This window comes from Symphalangus syndactylus, chromosome 15 (assembly GCF_028878055.3).
Source record: "Symphalangus syndactylus isolate Jambi chromosome 15, NHGRI_mSymSyn1-v2.1_pri, whole genome shotgun sequence".
Classification (NCBI taxonomy): Eukaryota; Metazoa; Chordata; class Mammalia; order Primates; family Hylobatidae; genus Symphalangus; species Symphalangus syndactylus.
Genome location: NC_072437.2, coordinates 74622738 through 74646398, shown reverse-complemented (window position 1 = coordinate 74646398; position 23661 = coordinate 74622738). Strand labels below are relative to the sequence as shown.

The following is a 23661-nucleotide window of genomic DNA, read 5'->3' as shown; positions in this document are numbered from 1 at the left end:
TGTAGTTTTCACTGTCAGGGCTTGTTTGTACCCGTCTTTCTTGGGAAGGCTTTCCAGATATTTGAAAGAACTTGGATATTGTGATCTAAGCTGTATCTGCTTTAGGGGGCACCCCAAGCCTCCTAAACTCTGTGGTTCTTGCAGACTCACAGTGGTACTGCCTTAATGGTCTTGGACAAGATCCAGGATAATTCTCTGCATTACCAAAAAGAGACTCTTGTTTTCTTCCCTTACTTTCTCCCAAACAAACAGAGTCTCTCTCTCTCTGTTCTGAGGCACCTAAAGCTTGGGGTTGAGTGACAAAAGCACCCCTGTGGCCACCACTACTGTGACTGCATTGGGTCAGACCTGAGGCCAGCACAGCACTGGGTCTTGCCCAAGACCTGCTATAACCACTCCTTGGCTATTCCAGAACTTTGATGAAGGCCCTGGGGCTCTACAGTCATCACATGGTAAAAACAGCCAGGCCTGTGTCCTTCCCTTCAGGACGGCAAGTTCTTCTAGCCTCCAGGTGGATCCAAAGGTGCTGTCTGGGAATCAGGGCCTAGATCAAAAACTTTAAAAGTCTACCTAGTGTTTTATTGTGCTATGGCTGAGCTGTCACTCAAACCACAAGATGCAGTCCCTCCCACTCTTTCCACCCCTGTCCAAAGGCAGAGGAGCAGCAATCCATGGCCACCTCAAACACAGGCCATGGGGGGGTACTGCCAGACTACCACCAATGTTCTCATAAGGCCCAAAGGCTCTTAAGTCAGTTTGTGGTGAATGCTCCTGTTAATTATTTTAAAATGCTTCTTTTTTTTTTTTTTTTTTGAGATGGAGTCTCGCCCTGTCACCCAGGCTAGAGTGCAATGGCGTGATCTCGGCTCAATGCAACTTCTGCCTCCCAGGTTCAAATGATTCTCCTGCCTCAGCCTCCCAAGCAGCTGGGATTACAGGCAACCACCACCATGCCCAGCTAATTTTTGTATTTTTAGTAGCGACGGGGTTTCACCATGTTGGCCAGGATTGTCTCAAACTCCTGACCTTGGGATCCTCCCACCTCAGCCTCCCAAAGTGCTTCTTATAAAAGTACAAAATAGCTTAATGCATTATAAAAATAATCAAACTTACCCTTCTACAAATACTCGAAGAAGAACATCCATGAGAAAAAATAAGGCAATAGCTAGAGAAATAGAACGATACTCCAAAGGAATATAAAGTTTGCTATCAGTGAAAATTAGGTCAGCAAGGAGGAGAGTGACATCCAGTAAGACCAGGAAAACTCCAAATATTCTAAAATAAATAAATAAATAAATAAATACAAAGATAAAGGGGCATTTGTCCCTATAGCTATACTATATTTAAGCCACTGATCAGGTACCAAAATATTATTATTTAGTATTAAGCTGCCCAGTGGCAGGAAAAACTGTAATGCCCTAGAATCTCAGAAAAATCACTGTTTTCACCCAATAGAAGCAGTTCTTAATAAACAAAATTCTCACCAAACCACTTCACAAGATATTATCATGGCCTTTTATAGTAGACACATCAGACGAACACCTCAGGAGAGAAAAGTAAAACTGAATTAAAATCACCTGTGTCTGTTTACAAACTCTTCTTAAAATTTGAGAATTTCATAAGAAGTTTATACCAACTTCTCATAAAAAATAAACCCTCATTAATCTGGATACTTCTAGCATAGTGATGGGCACATGAGTCTTGAACTCTAAAGTACTTCCTGCCACTTGCTGTTACATATTCTAAATACATTCTCCATAAATTGATTAGACTATTTGCCTAATCTATGAAGACGAATTAGTCTTTGAAGTACTTTTTTAAAAACTTGCAGCTCAAATTCAAATATTACTAATTCAAAAGGAAACAATTATATTGCATAAATCTATATCATAGTATGAAATCTTACTCTTATGGAGAGAAGAGTCTAAGTAAGTTGTTTCCAGAATTAAAGAGTAATTCTAGATGTATAAGGGACTTCATAAAACACTTTACTAATAATTATAGAATTTTAACATTTCATTTTCATTAATGTTACTTTTGCAGATGGAAGAAAAACAATATTAATATGTTACTATTAATCTTAGGCAAAGGCCATTTATTTGCAATTCTTAATGTCCAGCTTAAACCAAAATTCCATGATAAATTAGATTACATTAGATGGGGCACATGGCTACTTAGCAACTGATGGACAGTGGCAATGCTTTTTTGTTATTTTATTTCAGTGTTTCTCATTGAAGTATTAAGTCTTATATATATTATATATATGTATAGATATATATGAGACTCATATTTTTTTTCTTTTTTTTTTTTTTTTACATGGAGTCTTGCTGTGTCGCCAAGGCTGCAGTGCAATGGTGCAATTTCAGCTCACTGCAATCTATGCCTCCTTGGTTCAAGCGACTCTTCTGCCTCAGCCTCCTGAGTAGCTGGGATTACAGGCACCTGCCATTATGCTTGGCTAATTTTTGTATTTTTAGTAGAGATGGGGTTTCACCATGTTAGCCAGGCTGGTCTTGAACTCCTGACTTCATGTGATCTGCCCGCCTCGGCCTCCCAGAGTGCTGGGATTACAGGCGTGAGCCACCACGCCCAGCCAAGTCTCAGATATATTTAATACATGGTGTTTTCTATGTCTCACATACCCAAATGCAAAGGATGATACAATTGAATGCACAATTTTCTTAATCTTGCTGCTGCAAAAAGAAGTAAAAATAAAATTAATCAGATTTCTTCTAACATATATTGTAAATTTAACCAAAAAACAAAGGGCTTTATAAATATAATTTTAAAAGAAAATTATTCAGAAGTTGTATAACAAAATGCTTTTTACTAATAGCTAAAATTTTATTCTTCCTGCTCCATAAGTATTTTACTTGTTTACTCTGCTATCCAGAAGACAGTAAACTTTGGATGTTTAGTAACATTTCCATTGCACGCAAAGCCCCAACCCCAACTTTATGGCAATACTAAACTTAAACTTGTGGTCATCAACTCAAGGAGTACAGCATGAAGACAGAAAAGGGTGGTAGAAGAGAACTGTATTTTAATCCCGGCCTGGACAAGTCATCAACCTTTGGCCAGATCTCAGTTTCCACTGCAATAAAATAAGGTGTTTCAGGAATGAGCATAGGGAGTAAATGATGCTCTTGTCATCTCCTCAAACGAGACACCTAGTGAACAGATACACATTAGCAAGAGTCGCATATGAGGTTGCAAATGAACTTCAGAGGTAGGATATTTTAGTAAGATATACTTCAAAGGACAAACACCCGAAAGACTGGGCTCCTTCCATTAATCAGAGGAAGGAGAACCTGTTTGATGGAGCCTCCAATAATGCCTCATTTTACTTAATGGCTGGAGACAAGGTAGCTGATGAAGAACAATTTTTTTTGTCCTACTGAAGCCTCCTGTGTTGGAGTCTCTTCAGGACGAGAAGCCTCCAACACAGGAGGCTTCAGTAGGAGAAGTCTTCAGGAAGTTTCTGTCATACTGAAGCCTCCAACACAGGACTCAAATTCAACCCCGAGAGCCATGAATCCTAAGACAATGCTCACAGCCTGTGCCTAAGACTGGAGAACAAAGAGGGCAGATACTGAGCAGAACAGGGGCACTGACAAAATTGGCCTTTGACATGAACAGACATTTCTCAAAAGAAGACATACATGTGGCCAAAAGCATACGAAGAAAAGCTCAATATCACAGATTAGAGAAATGCAAATCAAAACCACAATGAGATACCATTTCACACCAGTCAGAATGGCTATTACTAAAAAGCCAAAAAATAACAGATGCTGGCAAGGTTGCAGAGAAAAGGGAATTGGTGGGAGTGTAAATTAGTTCAACCACTGTAAAAAGCAGTATAGCAATACCTTGAAGAGCTAAAAGCAGAACTATTTGACTGAGCAATCCCATTACTGAGTAGATACCCAGAGGAATATAAATCATTCTACTATAAAGATACATGCACATGAATGTTCACTGCAGCACTATTTACAATAGCAAAGACATGGAATAAACCTAGGTACCCATCAATGACAGATTGGATAAAGAAAATGTGGTACATATATACCACGGAATACTATGCAGCCATAATAAAAGAATGAGATCATGTATTTTGTGGGAACATGGATGGAGCTGGAGGCTCTTATCCTTAGCAAACTAGTGCAGAAACAGAAAACCAAATACTGAATGTTCTCACCTATCAGTGGTAGCTAAATCATAAGGACTTATGAGCACAAAGAAGGAAATAGACACTGGGGTCTACTTAAGGGGGAGGGTAAAAGGAGAGCGAGGAACAGAAAAGATAACTATTTGGGTACTAAGCTTAATACCTGGATGATGAAATAATATGTAAAAAAAAAAAAAAAAAAAAACTCCCTGACACAAGTTTACCTATGTAACAAACCTCACGTGTACCTCCAAACGTAAAATAAAAGTTAAAAAAAACAAAATTGGCCTTTGATGAATGATGTTAGGTTAACCTGAGATAAAGGAAATCCCCAATCCTTCTCATCTTCCCCTCTCCACCTGGACCCACCACCTCTGCCCAGGCTTGGAGAGTTAAGGCTGATGTAGATGGAGGATCAATTGGCCAAAAGAGATGAATTATCTCCTCAAGTTGCCATTCCCTTACTACAAGAACCTCTGATCCCACACAGTCTACTGGATCTCTGGGTATCAAGGAAATGTCATAAATCTGAACTCACTTGACAATGTCACCATACAGAACCAAGTCTGATTACGAAGGCATGAAGAAGTGGCTTGGGTGGCTTTAGCCCCTGAATCTGTTTCAGTGTCCCCTGAAATTATACCAAGTAAATACACAATTGAGACTTTTTTCGTTAAAAAAAGTGTACTATGTAAATGCAGCTTCAAGCAGTTATGTGCAGAGTTTGCAGGGAAATAACTATGACTCAGTAAATCCATATCCAGGAAAAGTACTGTTCACACTCGGGAGCAGCAGACACTCCAACATGAAGCAACACGAAGCACAGCCTCTGTGTACCTTTCCTAAAAACAATTACTCAAAGTGCTTGAGTCAGCTGAGCAATGAATCAAAATGAAGAACACAGAAATAAGGAAGATGACTTACAGAGAAAAGATGGTAAATAATATAAACTCAAAATTAGGTAAGTCTAAATAATAATTGTTAATGCAGCATAAAAATGTAGCAGGTAAACAAAAGCAATAGCAACAAAAACCAAAATTGACAAACAGGATCTAATTAAACTAAAGAGCTTCTGCACAGCAAAAGAAACTACCATCAGAGTGAACAGGAAACCTACAGAATGGGAGAAAATTTTTGCAATCTACTCATCTGACAAAGGGCTAATATCCAGAATCTACAAAGAACTCAAACAAATTTACAAGAGAAAACAAACAACCCCATCAAAAAGTGGGCAAAGGATATGAACAGACACTTCTCAAAAGAAGACATTTATGCAGCCAACAGACACATGAAAAAATGCTCATCCTCACTGGCCATCAGAGAAATGCGAATCAAAACAACAATGACATACCATCTCACACCAGTTAGAATGGCGATCATTAAAAAGTCAAGAAACAACAGGTGCTGGAGAGGATGTGGAGAAATTGAACACTTTTACACTGTTGGTGGGACTGCAAACTAGTTCAACCATTGTGGAAGACAGTGTGGCGATTCCTCAAGGATCTAAAACTAGAAATACCATTTGACCCAGCCATCCCATTACTGGGTATGTACCCAGAGGATTATAAATCATGCTGCTATAAAGACACATGCACATGTATGTTTATTGAGGCACTATTCACAATAGCAAAGACTTGGAACCAACCCAAATGGCCATCAATGATAGACTGGATTAACAAAATATGGCACATATACACCAGGAATACTATGCAGCCATAAAAAAGGATGAGTTCATGTCCTTTGTAAGGACATGGATGAAGCTGGAAACCATCATTATCAGCAAACTATCACAAGGTCAGAAAACCAAACACTGCATGTTCTCACTCATAGGTGGGAATTGAACAATGAGAACCCTTGGACACAGGAAGGGGAACATCACACACCGGGGCCTGTCATGGGGTGGGGGCATGGGGGAGGGATAGCATTAAGAGATATACCTAATGTAAATGATGAATTAATGGGTACAGCACACCAACATGGCACATGCATACATATGTAACAAACCTGCACGTTGTGCACATGTACCCTAGAACTTAAAGTATAATAATAAAAAAAAGTAGCAGGTGAAAACGTAAATAAATGATTCTAAAAGATAAATAATATAAAATCATGAATAATACTATTGATTTGAATTTTTAGGCATTCTTACACTAGGATTCAAGGTGTGGAAGAAGATAGAAGTAAAGGCAGGTTGCATTTCTTATCTTTCACAAGTACAAGTCCAGTTTTATTCTCGATATTGAGGGAAAAAATGGTATAATTATGTTTTCTAAATATTTAAATATAAACATTGATAGACTAGAAATGGGCTTCTGACTTGCATATCAATAAAAAATGCAAGGGATAAAAACAAATCAATTAATAGCAAAATATATACAAATTTACAAAGAAAATATCAAAGTATCTCTAATAAAGAGAAAGATGATAAATAAAACCAAACATACCAGAAATCATAAATACATATTACTCTCATATTGCATATTGAGAAATAATCTCAGATAACTTTGAAATTAAAGGCATTACATGCTATACACGAGAGACAAAAACTAAATTTAAATGAGAATGAGAATTCAAAAATAAAGAGATAGAGGCAGGCACAGTGGCTCACGCCTGTAATCCCAGCACTTTGGGTGGCCAAGGCGGGTGGATCATGAGGTCAAGAGATCGAGACCAACCTGGCCAACATGGTGAAACTCCATCTCTACTAAAAATACAAAAAATTAGCTAGGCGTGGTGGTGCGTGACTGTAGTCCCAGCTACTCCAGAGGCTGAGGCAGGAGAATCGCTTGAACCTGGGAGGCGCAGGTTGCAGTGAGCTGAGTGGCGCCACTGTACTCCAGCCTGGTGACAGGGCGAGACTCCAGCTCAAAAAAAAAAAAAAAAAAAGAGATAGAAAAAGATATGAGATACTAAACCTTAAAACACTAAAAGTTCCAATATTAATATCAAAGTTGAATTAAAAGCACAAATATTAACTATGAACATGCCTCATTTTTTATCAATAGAAGGTGGAAGCTACATGACACTAACAAGACCATGTTTAATGAAATGGGATTTGTATTGAAGGCAGGTGCTATCTCTCCCACTGGACACATTTTTCTCTGGTACAGACTCTGGGGGTAGGGAGATGGCCACGATGTAAAGCACGAAAAACACTGTAGTGGCTCTGGTCTTCCTGCTCACTCTAGATCACTAAAACAGGGTAAGGATAATACAGGGGGATGACACATTCATGCTGAGAAAACTACGAGTCACTTAGGAGAAAAGTAAATTTCTGCACTTTATACCTTAAGACAAAGTAAATTCAGGGCAGATATTTTATTTAAATGAAGAAAATAAATTCAAAACAGAAATTTTGGTGAGTATATTTAAAATCTTGGGGTAAGAAGGACTTTCTGAGAATAACATTAAAGGCAAAATCACAAAGAAAAGTACAGATACATTTGATTACACGAGGATTAAATGCTTTTATGTAGTGAAAAGCAAGACGACCTGGGAGAAATTGCTCATCTTACATAAAATAGAAAAAGGATCAATAGATTTAACTTTTCAGTCCAAAGACAGAAAAGGATAAATGAAGGTGTGTCAAAGAATGTGCATCAGAACAAATATATTTACTAATATCAGAGAAATCAATGATGGCTAGTGTTAAGTGTGGGAGGGGAGAAATGTACACTTTGCATCTTGATGTTAAAGCACACATCAATATCAATAGCGTCACAATCATTCCCTTTGACACAGAATTTCCACTTCTGAGAATTTATAACAAGCAAATAACCAACAATATACAGAGATTTAGCCTCAAATATATTCATTTTTGTAACAGTTAAAAACTTGTAAAAAACTTAATTGTTCAGCAATATCTGACTATTAAATGAATTATAGCACATCTACACCATGAAATATTACACAACTGTTACAAATAATGTTGTAAGTGCACATGAATATATATTAACAAAAATATATAGTCATGATGTCATTAAGTAATAAGGTTATTTACAAAAGAATAAGTATGGTCTCATATCTGTAAACAAAAAGTATATGCTTAAAGTACTTAGAAGTGCATGCATCAAAGTTTAAGAATGACTATATGTGGGTAGATTTGTTGATTGTATTTTCTGATTTTCCTTTAATGAACTCTTACGTTATTTTCAGTTTTTAGAATAAAACCTATTTACAGAACTGCAAAGTTTTCAAAGTATTTTTGCATGTTATTTTTGTTTTATTACTAATTTTTTACAATACAATATCCAGTACATAGATTGCATTATAGCCAGTTTACATTTGAATAATCCGAAAGTTAAAGAGGGTTAGTGACTTGCTGAGTATCAGGTGAATGAATATATGATGTCAAAGCCAAGCACTGATTCCAGCTTTTGCTATAAATCCAGTATCATCCCCCTGGTATGAAACACCAGCATTTCTCACAGGGACTACTAAAAATTCCTCCTATATCTATGTAATGAGACTTTGTAATTTAAAAATAAAATAAAATGAAAACCTGCTTTATTTTGTTTGGAGTGGGGAAAGAAGGAAATGCTTGTCTTGCTTAATCTGTCTAATTTTGTTTCAGCCCTGGGCAGCTCCATTACAGAAAATGTATAGCTAATTTGCAGACACACAGTTTAATTCAGTGGCAAATTCAGGGTAATTTGAAGAACTATTCGTATTTGCCCTCTTTGTTTCCAGTCTTTGTTTAGACACCAACAGCTTACAACCATGGTGAGTTAACTTCCTCTATGGCAGTACTTCCTCTCCAGCATTGACACAAGCTGGTGAATGGTTATACAACCGGGCAAGAAAGAAGCAGAAGAAAAATCTGCTGAATATGTCTGCAGTTCAGACACAAGCCAGTTTAAGAATGTATTGTTTCATTTCAGTGAGTACATGATAAAATGCCTTCAGGTCAGTGCAACAGGAAATAGTCTAGTGAGATTAGAAACAAATAAGAATAAAATCCCAATGAGCATAAAGAGGTCTTTAGTCAGCAAAACATGTTTGCTTTTGCTATCAATACCATTTGCTCATAGGCAAAATCTACAAAATTGGGAATCACACCATATCCAGTAAAAATGAGAAACATTCACTATTGATGAGTTAAGTAGCATTCTGCATTCCTTTTTTTCTTTTTTAAAAAAAACTTTTAATGGAATTAATTTCCTCTAAGAATACTTTTTACATTTGCAAGCTAGAAGAACATTTATTTCTGAATGGATGGAATTTTTTTTCCAAATAATACTTGTCTAAGAATTCAACTGGAGTACATACGGTGTACCCTCCCACCCATACATTTTGATATCTTTCCATAGTTTCCCTTTTTCCTTCTTGCCTCAGCGGAAGCCCTGTTTCACTAAAGGTAAGAGATCCATCAATGGCTCCCTCCTTTCAAACTACAAACTGACTTACTCATATGAAGCAACATTTTCAGCATCTTCGACTTCAAACTTGGAAAGTCGTTCTAACATACTTTAGCCACCAAAAAAAAAATGCAAAAATATATCATTAGATATTTGCTACACAAAATAGTGATGAAAAATATATTTGAATAACAAGAATCCCATGAATCTAAAGGATATAGTAAACATGACTTAGCTCACTGGAAGACCTAATATTTAAGAAAGAAAATTACAATCATTAACCAGAAACTCTTTCCTCATGGATACTCCCAACACTGAATTTTGCATATTTGTATCTTCTTTTCTCTCTCTGCCTCTTTCTATATATATGTATATAAAGATATATAAAAGAATATGTATACAGATATATAATATATAAATAATATGTGTATAGACATATCTCAAAGACATTGTGGGTTTCCTTCCAGACCACTGCAATAAAGAAAAACTGCATTAAGCAACTCACACAAATGTTTTGGTTCCCCTGTGCATATAAAAGTTATGCTTACCCTACACTGTAGCCTGTTAAGTTTGCAATGGCGTTATGTTCAAAAAACTTATGTACATACCTTAATTAAAAACTCCTTTATTGGCTAAAAAATGCTAATGATCACCTGAGCTTTTAGCAAGTAAAAGTCATAGTCTTTTTGCTGGTGGAGGGCATTGCCTCCATGTTCATGGCTGCTGACGGATCAGAGTGAACCTATGATTCAGATCTATCAGATACTCTGTATGATACTATAATCATAGTATCAGATGCTGTGTCCAAGTGTTCTCATTGTTCAATTCCCACCTATGAGTGAGAACATGCGATGTTTGGTGTTTTGTCCTTGCAATAGTTTGCTGAAAAAATGATGAGTTCATGTCCTTTGTAGGGACATGGATGAAGCTAAAAACATACTTCTTAATAACTGCTTTTGCTGTGTCCCCTGTTTTGGTATATTGTGTTTCTAGTTACATTTGTTTCAAGGAATTCTTAAATTTCATTCTTAATTTCTTTCTTCACTCATTGTAACTCAAGGGCATGTTGTTTAATTTCCATATGTCTGTATAGTTTTGAATGTTCCTCTTGTTGTGAATGTTTAGTTTTATTCCATTGTGGTAAGATAAGATACCTGATAGAATTTCAATTTTTAAAAATTTGTTGAGACTTGTTTTGCAGCCTAAGATATGGTTTATCTTGGATAATGTTTCATGTGCTGATGAAAAGAATGTGTATTCTGCAGCTGTTAGGTGAGATGTTCTGTATATGTTTGTTATTTATGTCCATTTGGTCTACGGTGGAGTTTAAGTCTGATGTTTCTTTGTTGATTTTCTGTCTAGATGATTTGTCCAATGCTGAGAGTGGGATATGGAAGTGCCCAACTCATACTGTAATGGGGTCTATCTCCCTCTTTAGATCTAGTAATATTCGCTTTATATATCTAGGTGCGCTGGTGTTTGAGTGCATATATATTTACAATTATACACATATTACAATTATATTTCTTGCTGAATTGAACCCTTAATTATTACATAATAATCTTGTTTGTCAATTTTTATGGTTTTTAACTTGAACTCTGTTTTGTCTGATACAAGTATAGCTATTCCTGCTCACTTTTGGCTTCCATTTGCATAGAATATCTTTTTCCATCCCTTCATTATCAGTCTATGTGTTTCTTTACCAGTAAAGTGAGTTTCTTTTAGATAAAATATATTTGGGTCTTATTTTTTAATCCACTCAGTAAGTCTATATCCTTCATGGGGTATTTAATCTATTAACATTCAAAGTTATTATTGGTAGGTGAGGAGTTACTTCCAGCATTTTATTGTTTTCTGGTTGTTTTGTATATGTTTTATTCCTTTCTTCCTGTTTACTTTTGAAGTTGGGTAGTTTTCTGTAGTGATAAGCTTTCATTCCTTTCTCTTTCTCCTTTATGTATTGACTCTAACAGTGACTTTTAAAGTTTTGCATGTTTTTGTGATGGTGGTTATCATCTTTTTACTTCCAGATGTAAGACTCCCTCAGGCATTTCTTGTAAGGCTGGTCTAGTGGTGATGAATTATCTTGGTTTTTGTTTATCTATGACAGATTTTATGTCGTCTTCATTTGTAAAGGATAGCTGTGCTGGGTATAATATTCTTGACTAAAAGATTTTTTTTTCCTTTCAGAACTTCGAATATATCATCCCATTCTCTTCTAGCCTAAGGTTTCTGCTGGGAAATCAGCTGTTAGTCTAATGGGGATTCCATTATAAGTGTGTTACTTTTCTCTTGCTATTTTAAAAAATCTTTGTCTTTGATTTTTCACAATTTGACTATAATGTCTGGGTTGAATGTATTTGGGGTTCTTTGATGTTCCTGGAACTAGATGTCTAGCTCTCTCTCAAGAGTTAGGAAGTTTTATGCTCTCATTTTATTAAATATGTTTTCCTCATATTTTCTTTTCACTTTTCCTTCTGGAATGCCCATAATATGAATATTTGATCAAATTAATGGTGTCCCATAAATCCTGTAGGCTTTTTTCATTCTTTTTTATCCTTTTTTGCCTGCCTGTGTTATTTCAAAAGACTTGTCTTCAAGTTCAGAAATTATTTCTTCTGCTTGTTCTTGTCTGTAAAGCCATTGATTGTATTTTTTCATTTCATCCATTGAACTGTTTAGCTCTTAGGGCTTCTGTTTGGTTATTTTTATGATATCTGTATCTTTACTGAATTTCTCTTTCAAATTATGTTTTCCTGATTTCATTGACTTGTTTATCTGTATTACCTTATATCTCACGGAGTTTCCTTAAGATTATTCTTTTTTCTGTCATTTCATATGTTTATGATTGGGTTCTATTACTGGATAATTATTATTTCCCTTTGTAGGTGACATGTTTTCTTGCATTTTCATGGTTGCTGTGTTTCTAAATTGATTTCCATGCATCTGGTGAAAAAGTCACCTTTTCCAGTTTTATGGAGTAGGTTTACTTGTATGAATTTATTTGTATGAATGGGTCTTGGATGTCAGCTCATTGGGATATACTGGCCTTGGTTCTACATGGATGCAGTAAGTGTAGTCTCCATGTAGTTTATTCAGCTGTGATCCACACTAGTAACATTTGCAAGTTACTCAGTGGCCTAGGCTAAGGAAGTTTGTGGTGATGGTGGTGCAGCCTTGCCAGGGGTGGGCTCACTGGGCTGTTTCTCAGGGGAGGGGTGTGTGCAGGCATACAGTGGGTCAGAAAACGTGGAGTATGGCTTTATGCAGCTGGCCATGGTGCTGTCACTCTAGCCAGCAGCATGGGGATGCAGTTGCTCAACCAGGGCATGACTGCCAGATGTGCTTCACAGGACAGTTTCTCAGGCCCAGGATGCAGGCACACAGCTGTTTGCCTGGCCTGGAAGCATGCACTCCAGGAGTGGCCTGAAGGGCTGTTTCCCAAACCTGGTATATGGGTACACAGCTGCTCATCTGGCCTGGGGCCAGTCTGCTGGGGAAAACTCATGGGCCAAATACAGAGCTGCATAGCTGCTAAGCTGGACTGAAGGTATCTTTGCCAGGGCTGGCCAAGAGGGGGTGTTTCTCAGGCCTGGGATACAGTCGAATGACTTCTCAGCTGTCCTGGATGTGTGTCTGCTGGGGGTACTCCATAGAGCTATTCTAGCTCAGGATGGGGGCACACTACTGCTCAGCTGGCCTGGATGGTGCCTGCCAGGGGAAGCCCAGGGAACTGCTTCTATGACCCAGGATGTGGACACGAGGCTGCTTGGCTGGCCTAGGGGCATGTCTTCTGGGAGTAGCCCATGGATCTCTTTCTTAGGTCCAGGACATGGGCACTCATGGCTGATTGGCTGGTCTGGAGATGCATCTGCTGGGAATGGATACAGGACTATTTCTCAGGCTCATGCAAGGTTGCACAGCTGCTTAGTTGGCCTGGGAGTGTTTCTGTGGGGGGTGGCCTAAAGGGATGTTCCTCCACCTGGGACATAGGTATGTGGCTGCTTAGTTGGCCTGAGGGTATGCTGGCCAGAGTAAGCTCCCAGGGTTGTTTCTTGGCCCTGAGACTTGGGCATACACAGCTGCTTGTCTCTCAGGTCTGAGACACAGGTGCAAGACCCACTCGGTGGTGTGCCTGCTGGGGGCAGACTGTGGGACTATTTCTCAGGCCCTTATTAAAGGCAGAGGGTTCCTGGGCAGGCCAGGGGCATGTCTGTGGTGGATGGGGCCTGCAAGGCTGTTTCTCAGGTCCTGGGCATGAGCTCATAGTCCCTCTGTTGACCTGGGGGTGTATCAGCTGCTCAGAGGCTTAGGGGCCTCTCCCACTTGGGAGAGGGCATGTAGTGGTTTGGCTGTCTTAAGAGTGAGTTTACCCTGGATGGGACTGCAGATTATTCCTCTGTCTGGAAGTGTGGTGGTGGGGGTTGATTTCCCTGCTCTGCATTACTTGAGTTACAGCCAGTCCTGGGACCAACCTCCACACAGCTGGGATAGTGGCTTTAACCCACCCATGTGGGCTTGGTGTACTGAAGATAAAGCTCCAGTGCTGGAGAGGCACAGTGGCTACTGGCCCCCAGAGAAGGGCACACTCAAGAGATGACTCTGGTCTCAAGATGGTGCTGTGTTGCTGCAGCTTAGGTCTCTGGGGGTGGGAAGTCTTCACCTTGTACTCCTAGTCCAGGACATGCAGCTGTGTCAATTCTTGGCAGTACTCCAAACTGGCCTCAGGGCTTGCAAAGACTGTGAGATTCTCCTGTTGTAAAGACTTTGTGTTTGTGATGGCAGTGGGGTGATAGGGATCTTCTGCTTACCTTCACCCCGCAATGAGAAGTCCCTCCTGTCTCTGGGCCAATTCAATCCAGATGGGGGAGAAGGGGCTGCACAGGCTGAGTGCTTCCATGCTGTCGCGACTTCCAGTCACCACAGATGTGTCTCCACTCCTTTGCTGCACTCCAGGGCTATCCCTTTGATACTCTAATCAAATCTTAGATATATATTTCTTGCCTAGGTTCTTTCTTGTAGGGGAGATGAGCACCAGGCATCTCTAGTCACCCATCTTGCTTGATTTAGCATAATTTGTAAGGGCCCTAGGATTTTCAGAATAGTCAATGATTGTTGGCTTCAACTTAAAGTCACCAGCTTCATTAGCCCCTAACAAAAGAATTGGCCTATGCTTTGAAGATTTGAAACCATGCATTGACATCTCCTCTCTAAATATAAAAGTGCTAGATGGCATCTTCTTCCAATAAAAGGCTATCTTGTCTACACTGAAAATCTGTTGTTTAGTTTGGCCACCTTCATCAATTATCTCAGCTAGATCTTCTGGATAACTTGCTGCTGCTTCTGCATTGGCACTTGCTGTTTACCTCACACTTTTATGTTATGGAGATGGCTTCTTTCCTTAAACCTCATGAACCAACCTTTTAGCTTCAAGCTTTTCTTCTGCACCTTCCTTACCTCTCCCAGTCTTCATTGAATCGAAGAGAGTGAGGGCCTTGTCCTGGATTAGGCTTTGGCTTAACGGAATGCTGTGGCTGGTTTGATCCTTTATCCAGACCACTAAAACATTCTCCATATTAGCAATCAGACTGTTTTGCTTTCTCATCATTTGTATGTTCACTGAAGTAGCAGTCTTAATTTTCTTCAAGAAGTTTTTTGGCTTTTCTGTTTTGTTTTGTTTTTGTTTTTGTTTTACATTCACAACTTGGCTGAACTGGTGCAAGAAGTCTAGCCTTCCTCACAATCATTTCTAGCTTTTGGTTTAAAGTGAGAGCCATGTGACTCTTCCTTTCACTAGGACACTCAGAGACCATCATAGGCTTATTAAATGGCTACTTTCAATATTGTTGTGTCTCAGGGAATAGGGAGGCCCAAGGAGAAGGAGAGAGATGGGGGAATGGCTAGTCAGTGGAGCAGTCGGAACAAACATGTCATTGATTAGGCTTGTCATCTTAATATGGGCATGGTTTGTGTTGCCCCAAAACAATTACAATAGTAACATCAAAGATCACTGATCACGGATCACCGTAACAGATATGATAATAAAAAGTTTGGAATATTGCAAGAATTATTAAAATGTGACAGAGACACAAAGTGAGAACATGCTGTTGGAAAAATAAAACCAGGAGTCTTGCTCAATGCAGGGTTGCTACAAACCTTCACTTTATAAAAAAGTAATATCTGAGGGGTAATAAAGTAAAGCACAATATAACAAGATATACCTGCATATACACACACATATATGTATACATCAATTATATGTGTATATATACATATATATGCTAAAGGATATATACATATATGTTTACATATATATACACATGCTCATATATATATTAAAGGATATATATATGACTACTGATGTTATTAATTTGGGTCAGTGCTAAAGAATATATCTATATATAGATATGTATATATAGATATATATACACACATTTAAATATGCACATATGTAGACATATGTATATAGATATGTGTATATCTATATATACACAAATACATATTTATATATCTATATATACTACATATAGCTAAAAGATATATCTGTATATATACACACACACATATATACATGTGTGTTATATGTGTGTGTGTGTGTGTAGATATATCCTTTAGCACTGACCCAAATTAATAACATCAGTAGTTTTCAATGACACCACCATTGAAAGGTGAGTTATATCAAAGATATATCAAAGTAGTGAAAGATTACTGATGTCATTTTATCCGGGCCAGTGCTAAGGATTAAAAATGTACACATCGGCCAGGCACGGTGGCTCACGCTTGTAATCCCAGCACTTTGGGAGGCCGAGGCGGGCAGATCATGAGGTCAGGAGATCGAGGCCATCCTGGCTAACACAGTGAAACCCCGTCTCTACTAAAAAAATACAAAAAATTAGCCGGGCGTGGTGGCGGGCGCCTGTAGTCCCAGCTACTCGGAGAGGCTGAGGCAGGAGAATGACGTGAACCCGGGAGGCGGAGCTTGCAGTGAGCCGAGATTGCGCCACTGCACTCCAGCCTGGGCGACAGAGCAAGACTCTGTCTCAAAAAAAAAACAAACAAAAAATGTACACATCAGGTCAAGTGACTTCAGAGACATACTTTCCTGGTTGAAGTTATGTACAATTGCTCTACATTTATAAACTGGCTGAACTCTGAAAATGTATATATCAATGATTTGTAATCTACTATTAATATATCATTTTTTCCTAGAAGAAAACCTTATATTATGTAAAGGTGCTCTTGGGACTTAACAAACAATCTAATGAATCACAATTTAACTGCAGTTCTTTATTACTTCATGAGTGAATTTTACCAATCTTAATATATCCCTCTCTTCTTTCTCTCCGTATTTTGAAATCTCACCCATCATTGATGACTCTACCACACATTACTCTTTTTAATTCAATGGGGTAATAGCTAAAGGATTAAAAATGAACATAGCAAGACTCCACATGTTATCCTAGACTTAATTTTCTGATACAAATTAGCAATAATTATTCTACAATTTATAATCTAGTTACCCTGAAAAATGGACATTAATCAGTTATTTATTTGAAACATGGTATTTAATTTTTCTCTGGAAATGAGGTTTTAAATGTTTGTAATGAAATTTTTCAGCCTGTGAAAAAAACTTAATGAATCAAGTTTATATACATTTCTTTACTCCTACACCTAATCCCCAAGTTACTGTTTCTGGCAAAATTTACATAAAATCAACTTCAGTTTGTAAATATCCACCTTGCTTGCCCTTGTAATTTTCTGCCTTCTCACGTTCAAATACCACCAGTAACTCTTCACCAATCATGGATGTCTTTCCTGCCCCTCAGATAGGGTTAAGTAACTACAGACCCAAAGCAGGGCCTCCATACAATCTGATGGTGGGTTTACCTTTGGGGCAGTAGCCTCATGTGGTAACAGACGAAGAGACCGGGCTCTATTAGCTTTGCTCTTTTCTATTGAGAGCTCCTCAGCTCCCTGCCCACTGTTACCTCCTCCTTGCTCCAAATAGGATTGTTGCCTCTTTTGGCTCACTCTAGTAGAGTGTCATACAATACACACGTTATCATATTTTCCTAAGGTTTCAGGGTGCTGCTGCTAAATAAGAGTGACCAATGGAATAGGAATAAGAAGCATTCCTCTTAAGACCTATTCCTCTTTTATCCAACTAGATCGAAGAAAGAAACGTACCTGCAGATACTACAGTAATAAGACTTTAGAAAACAGTGTCTAAAACACTCTGTATTGTTATGGATGCTCCAGACAATGAACTTCCCAAATCTGAATCTCTCTTTTCTACATGTATACTTTTGTGGGTGTCTATGTGTGTATTTACATATATATGTTTACATCTAGCTTTTTATTTACTTAAACCTCAAATTTTGTGGAAGGTCCCTTCATGTGTTATTGTTGTCATTTCAATGAAGGCAGTGCTGATGGAGTAAAAAGGTACATAGACATATAATGAATTTCTCTTTTTTTGACACTATTGGAAAATATATTTTTTGCACCAAAAGGAGTAGATTTTCCATAAATATGATATACATACATATATAAGTGAGGGTATGCAAATCCTACCACATAAGCCCAGTAAGTAAAGTCCAACAATTAACAAAGACTCATTTATCAATGGTCAGTTAATCAGAGATTAATTAAATTATATATAAATTAAACCTATGTACATATTAGAAATACATTTTAGCCAGGCACAGTGGCTCATGACTATAAACCCAGCAGTTTGGGAGGCTGAGGTGGGTGGATCACAAGCGCAGGAGTTCAAGACCAGCCTGGCCAATATAGTGAAAACCCGCCCCTACCAAAAATACAAAAAATTAGTCGGGCATTGTGGCACGTGACTGCAGTCCCAGCTACTCATGAGGCTGAGGCAGGAAAATCGCTTGAACCCGGGAGATGGAGGTTACAGTGAGCCGAGATCACACCACTGAACTCCAGCATGGGCAACAGCAAGACTTCATCTCAAAAAATAATATTAATAATAGAAATACATTTTAATTTGCCCATGCCTCGAGCGTCCTATAAAATAAATTCTTTTAAAAATTTATTTATTGGCTTAAAAATCAATACTACATACAAAACTCACATGCTATTGCTTAATGAGCAACTACAGAATTCTCACCTAGATGTTTCCTTAATCAGCCACTGATTAAACAAAATCCTTTTATTCCTTCTGTAAAATCTCATTCACTTTGCAAGGTTTCTTGAGCATTACACTATAATTAACTTGAATCAGGTTTTCCATATTACTTACACCTTTAGGATTTATTTCCAGGAGAGGTTTTCACATGACTGGGAAAACCCTCCACCACCTCCTTCCTTTCACTGCTCATGCTAGTCTCTCCTGCCCATGAGACACAGTGAAGTACCCGCGCACCTGAGGAAAGTGGCATCCAATGAGGTGGTGGGTTTGCGCTGGGTCTAGGCACCAACCTCACATGTGGACAGAGCTCTGGATGGTGTGGGGCAAGTCCACGTTCCATTAGCTCCGTTCTTTTTTTCCCAGGGCTTCACTACTCCTTATTGGCTGCTATCTCCTCCATGTTGCAAATAGGATTCTCTCCTTTCTTGGAACACTATGGTAGGGTCTCAAACTTAGGAAACCTGAATCCCTTAAAAAATTGCCTACTAGAAATTGAGGGTGACAAATACACTAACAAGAAGAAGCAGCTCTCTTACGAACTGACCTCCTTATACAACTCCATCAAAAAAGGATGCAAAGTTACCTACAAATGCTACAATGAGAAGAATTGCAAACCCTGTTAAGAAACACTCTGTATGGCCATGCAGGCTCCTGAGAGTAAATTCCACAAATGTCCATCTGTCTCCTGTTTTGTGTTTCCATTTTGTGCATGGGTTTGTTTGTGTAAATGTGTTGACAAAAGTGTGTATGGATGAAGATGGATGGATATATTTGTGTATGTGCTTGGTGTGTGTATAGCTCTATGCACTCTTATGCATACATGTGTCTTCATGTATTTATAACTCACCTTTCACTGATAGGTGACACAAGGGCTGCTCCTTTAAATTCACTTGTGTATGGGCTAGAGGATGATAAAAGAATACAGTCAGATAGGAGACACGATTCTAAACTTACTTTTTTGGAAAATTAGCTTTTATTACTCTAGACAGAAACCAATTAATTTATCAGAAATCTCAGTCCCATAAAAAAACTGCTTAGTAGGAACTAAGCGTGGCAAATACACTAACAGGAAGAAGCAACTCTCCTATGACCTGCTCCTCTTTATACAACTCCATCAAAGAAGGATGCAAAGTTACTAACAAATGCTACAATAAGACACATTGGAAACTCTGTTAAAAAAAAAATCTATATGGCCATGCAGGCTCCTGAGAGTAAATTCCACAAACGTCCAGCAGTCTCCTTTCTCCTTGGTCTATGTTTCCATCATGTGCATGGATTAGTTTGTGTACCCGTGTTGAAGAGAAGTGTGGATGGATGGATGGATGGATGGATGGATGGATGGATGGATGGATGGATGGATGAATACATTTGCTCATGTGCCTGTGTGTGTGTATAGTTCTATGCACACTTATGCTGATGGGTGACTTTTTTTAACTATTTATTACTCACCTTTCTTTCCCAGGTGCCTCCTCGGTTGCTCCTTTAAATTCATTTGTCTGTGGACTAGCGGATGATAAGAGAATACAGTCAGAGAGGAGACATAATTCTGAATTTATATTTTGGAAAAATTACCTTTCATTACTCTAGACAGAAACCAATTAATTTCTGACTATTCATGTGTATAGCACTATTGGAACCTGGAATGTCTTTTTTTCTTTCTTAGGAATGAGGATTTCTATGGCGACAACTAAAATCTTAGGCTGGGGAAAATAGTAATGCTTCCCGATTTAAGTAAACCTCTTTATTATGACCTCAGTCCCAATGTGTGACAGACTTTGTGGTGGCAGTTATTTCAAACTCAACTCCAGTTTGTAGGTGGTCAGCCCTCTTATTCCATTCAATGTCCTGCTTAAAAGGCCCTCCATTAGCTCCTTACACTCACCCAGCACAGTGGCTCCTCTTGCCCCACAAAAAGGGTCAGGTAACTAGATGTCTGACACAGGGGCACAATCCAACAGGACGGTGATTTGAGGTTTGGAGCACCAGCCTCCATGGTGGCAGAGTTCTGGAGGGTAGAGAACACCTCCAAGGCTCTTAGCTCTGTTGCTTTCTGCTGAAGGCTGCACAGTTCCCCAAGTACTCCTACCTCCTCCTCACTCCAAACAGGATTCTCTCTTCCCTCGGCCTGCTCTGGTATGTCTCATACACAGAAATCTGTCTTTCCAAGGTGTTTGCCTGCTACTTACTAAGGGTGACAAGACACTAACAGACGGAAGCCTCCCTCTGTAGTCTGTTTCTCTTTTTTCCAAAACAACTGTAAAAATGTGGAAGTTTACCTACACCTGCTACAGTGAGAAGATAAATAAACTGTGTCAAAGACACTCTGTATTGCTGTGGACACTCCTCAGACTAAATCCCACTAATCTCAATCTCTCTCTCTGTCTGTTTCTCTCTCTCTCTCAGTTATGTTTGTGTGTGTGTTTGTGTGTACATCTTTTATAACTCACATGTCCTTGATGCCTCCTAAATCAATGATGACTGCCGTCAGCTCATCTGGATGGGGACTAAAGAACAATTATGGTCAGAAACAGACACGATGCCTAATTCTAAATGTTTTGCACCAAATAGCTACAGTTACTCTATGAGTTATTCTCTGGTTACACTTTAAATATTCACATGTACTTATATCACTAAATTGACCTGGTATGACCTTTTTTTATTAGAAACGAGGTTTTATATGCCAACAGTGAATATCTTAGGCTGTGAACATAGCGATGCATCCAGATTAAGTAAGGGTATCTACACCTCAATGTGTAACAGCATTTTTGGAGAGCATTTAATTCTAGTTCAAATTTAGTTTCTGAGTCCCCCTTCTTAAAATCCCACCTGAGTTCCTCATTCTCTATCACCTCCAATCACCTCCTCACTTTTCACCCATCCTAGTTGTCTTTCCTGCCCAAGAGTTGTGGCCAAGTAGCTGGAGGCCTCAAGCAAGGGCTCCACCCCGAGTGAGGCTGGGTATGGGCAAAGCAGTCAGCCTCACATAGTGGCAGAGCTCTGGAGGAGGTGAAATAATTCCAGGGGTATTAGCTCTGTTCTTTGTTTTGGCTGGGAATTCTCTGATCTTTGTCCACTCCTAACTCCTTCTCACTCCAAGTAGGATTCACTTCTCCCTTGGTCCACACTACTAGCACAGTCTCATTCTCACAGAAAGGTAATGTGACAAACACTAACATGAACAGACACTTCTCAAAAGAAGACATTTATGCAGCCAAAAAACACATGAAGAAATGCTCATCTTCACTGGTCATCAGAGAAATGCAAATCAAAACCACAGTGAGATACCATCTCACACCAGTTAGAATGGCCATCATTAAAAAATCAGGAAACAACAGGTGCTGGAGAGGATGTGGAGAAATAGGAACACTTCTACACTGTTGGTGGGACTGTAAACTAGTTCAACCATTGTGGAAGTCAGTGTGGCAATTCCTCAGGGATCTAGAACTAGAAATACCATTTGACCCAGCCATCCCATTACTGGGTATATACCCAAAGGATTATAAATCATGCTGCTATAAAGACACATGCACACATATGTTTATTGCGGCACTATTCACAATAGCAAAGAGTTGGAACCAACCCAAATGTCCAACAACAATAGACTGGATTAAGAAAATGTGGCACATATACACCATGGAATACTATGCAGCCATAAAAAAGGATGAGTTCGTGTCTTTTGTAGGGACATGGATGAAACTGGAAAACATCATTCTCAGTAAACTATTGCAAGGACAAAAAACCAAACACCGCATGTTCTCACTCATAGGTGGGAATTGAACAATGAGAACTCATGGACACAGGAAGGGGAACATCACACTCCTGGGACTGTTGTGGGGTGTGGGGAGGGGGGAGGGACAGCATTAGGAGATATACCTAACGCTAAATGACGAGTTAATGGGTGCAGGAAATCAACATGGCACATGGATACATATGTAACAAACCTGCACATTGCGCACATGTACCCTAAAACCTAAAGTATAATTTAAAAAAAAAAGAAAAAAAAAAGCCTCCCTCTATGAGTTCCTCCCCATTTTCCTACCTCCATCCAAAAAACAAAAGAATATCCCATACAAAGCTCATTCTGAGAGGACTCTAGAAATAGTTTCAAGGGAACTCCTTGTTCCCATGGATGCTTGTCACACTCAATAGCCCTACTCAGTCTGTCTTGCGTGTCTGAATGCATGTATGTATGTGTTTGTATATGCATAGATACATGTACAACTGTATTCCTTGGTATCACACAGTGCATTGGCCAGCCTACTAGAAGATACTCTCAATTCACACACAGGGCAGTGCCAAAGAACTTAACATGTACATAGTAAGACAACATGTAACTTCCTAGACTTAAGATTTTCCGTTCAAAATAATTCCAATTGCTTTTGTTTTTTTTTTTTTGTTTTTGTTTGTTGTTGTTGTTGTTTTTTGAGACAGAGTCTCACTCTGTCACCCAAGCTGGAGTGCAGTGGCATGATCTTGGCTCACTGCAACCTCTGCCTCCCAGGTTCAAGCAATTCTCCTGCCTCAGCCTTCCGAGTAGCAGGGACTACAGGCGCCCGCCACCACACCTGACTAATTCTGTATTTTTAGTAGAGATGGGGTTTCACCATGTTGGCCAGGCTGGCCTTGAACTACTGATCTCGTTATCCACCCGCCCTGGCCTCCCAAAGTGCTGGGACTACAGGCCTGAGCCACCGCACCCGACCTTCCAACTACTTTTCAACCTGTAAATTGCCTTACCCTTACAGAAGTCATGTGTGTATTTGATTCTTTGGAATCTGCCATGCCATTTACCCTACACATCATACTTTATATGATTGCAGCACATACTTTACACCTATCTAAGACTCACTGACTCAAGAGTTCACCAAAATTCTCTACCACTGGAGCTGGCCAATGCACGACAGCCTTTTGTGGGTGAATTTCTTTTAAGTTCAACTCTACTGTGTAGACATTCCTCCCTCTAATCCCATCTATGGCCCACT

At 39.0% G+C, this 23661-nt stretch overlaps 1 protein-coding gene across 1 annotated transcript in view; it reads right to left on the bottom strand.

Moving 5' to 3' along the window:
* Positions 1-23661, bottom strand: part of TPTE2 (transmembrane phosphoinositide 3-phosphatase and tensin homolog 2) — a 93839-nt gene that overhangs the window by 50248 nt on the left and 19930 nt on the right. The window contains 6 exon segments of the mRNA XM_063619023.1: positions 1114-1275; positions 2643-2693; positions 9575-9634; positions 19527-19580; positions 20129-20182; positions 21127-21183. Of these exon segments, the coding sequence (XP_063475093.1) occupies positions 1114-1275; positions 2643-2693; positions 9575-9634; positions 19527-19580; positions 20129-20182; positions 21127-21183 (438 nt within the window).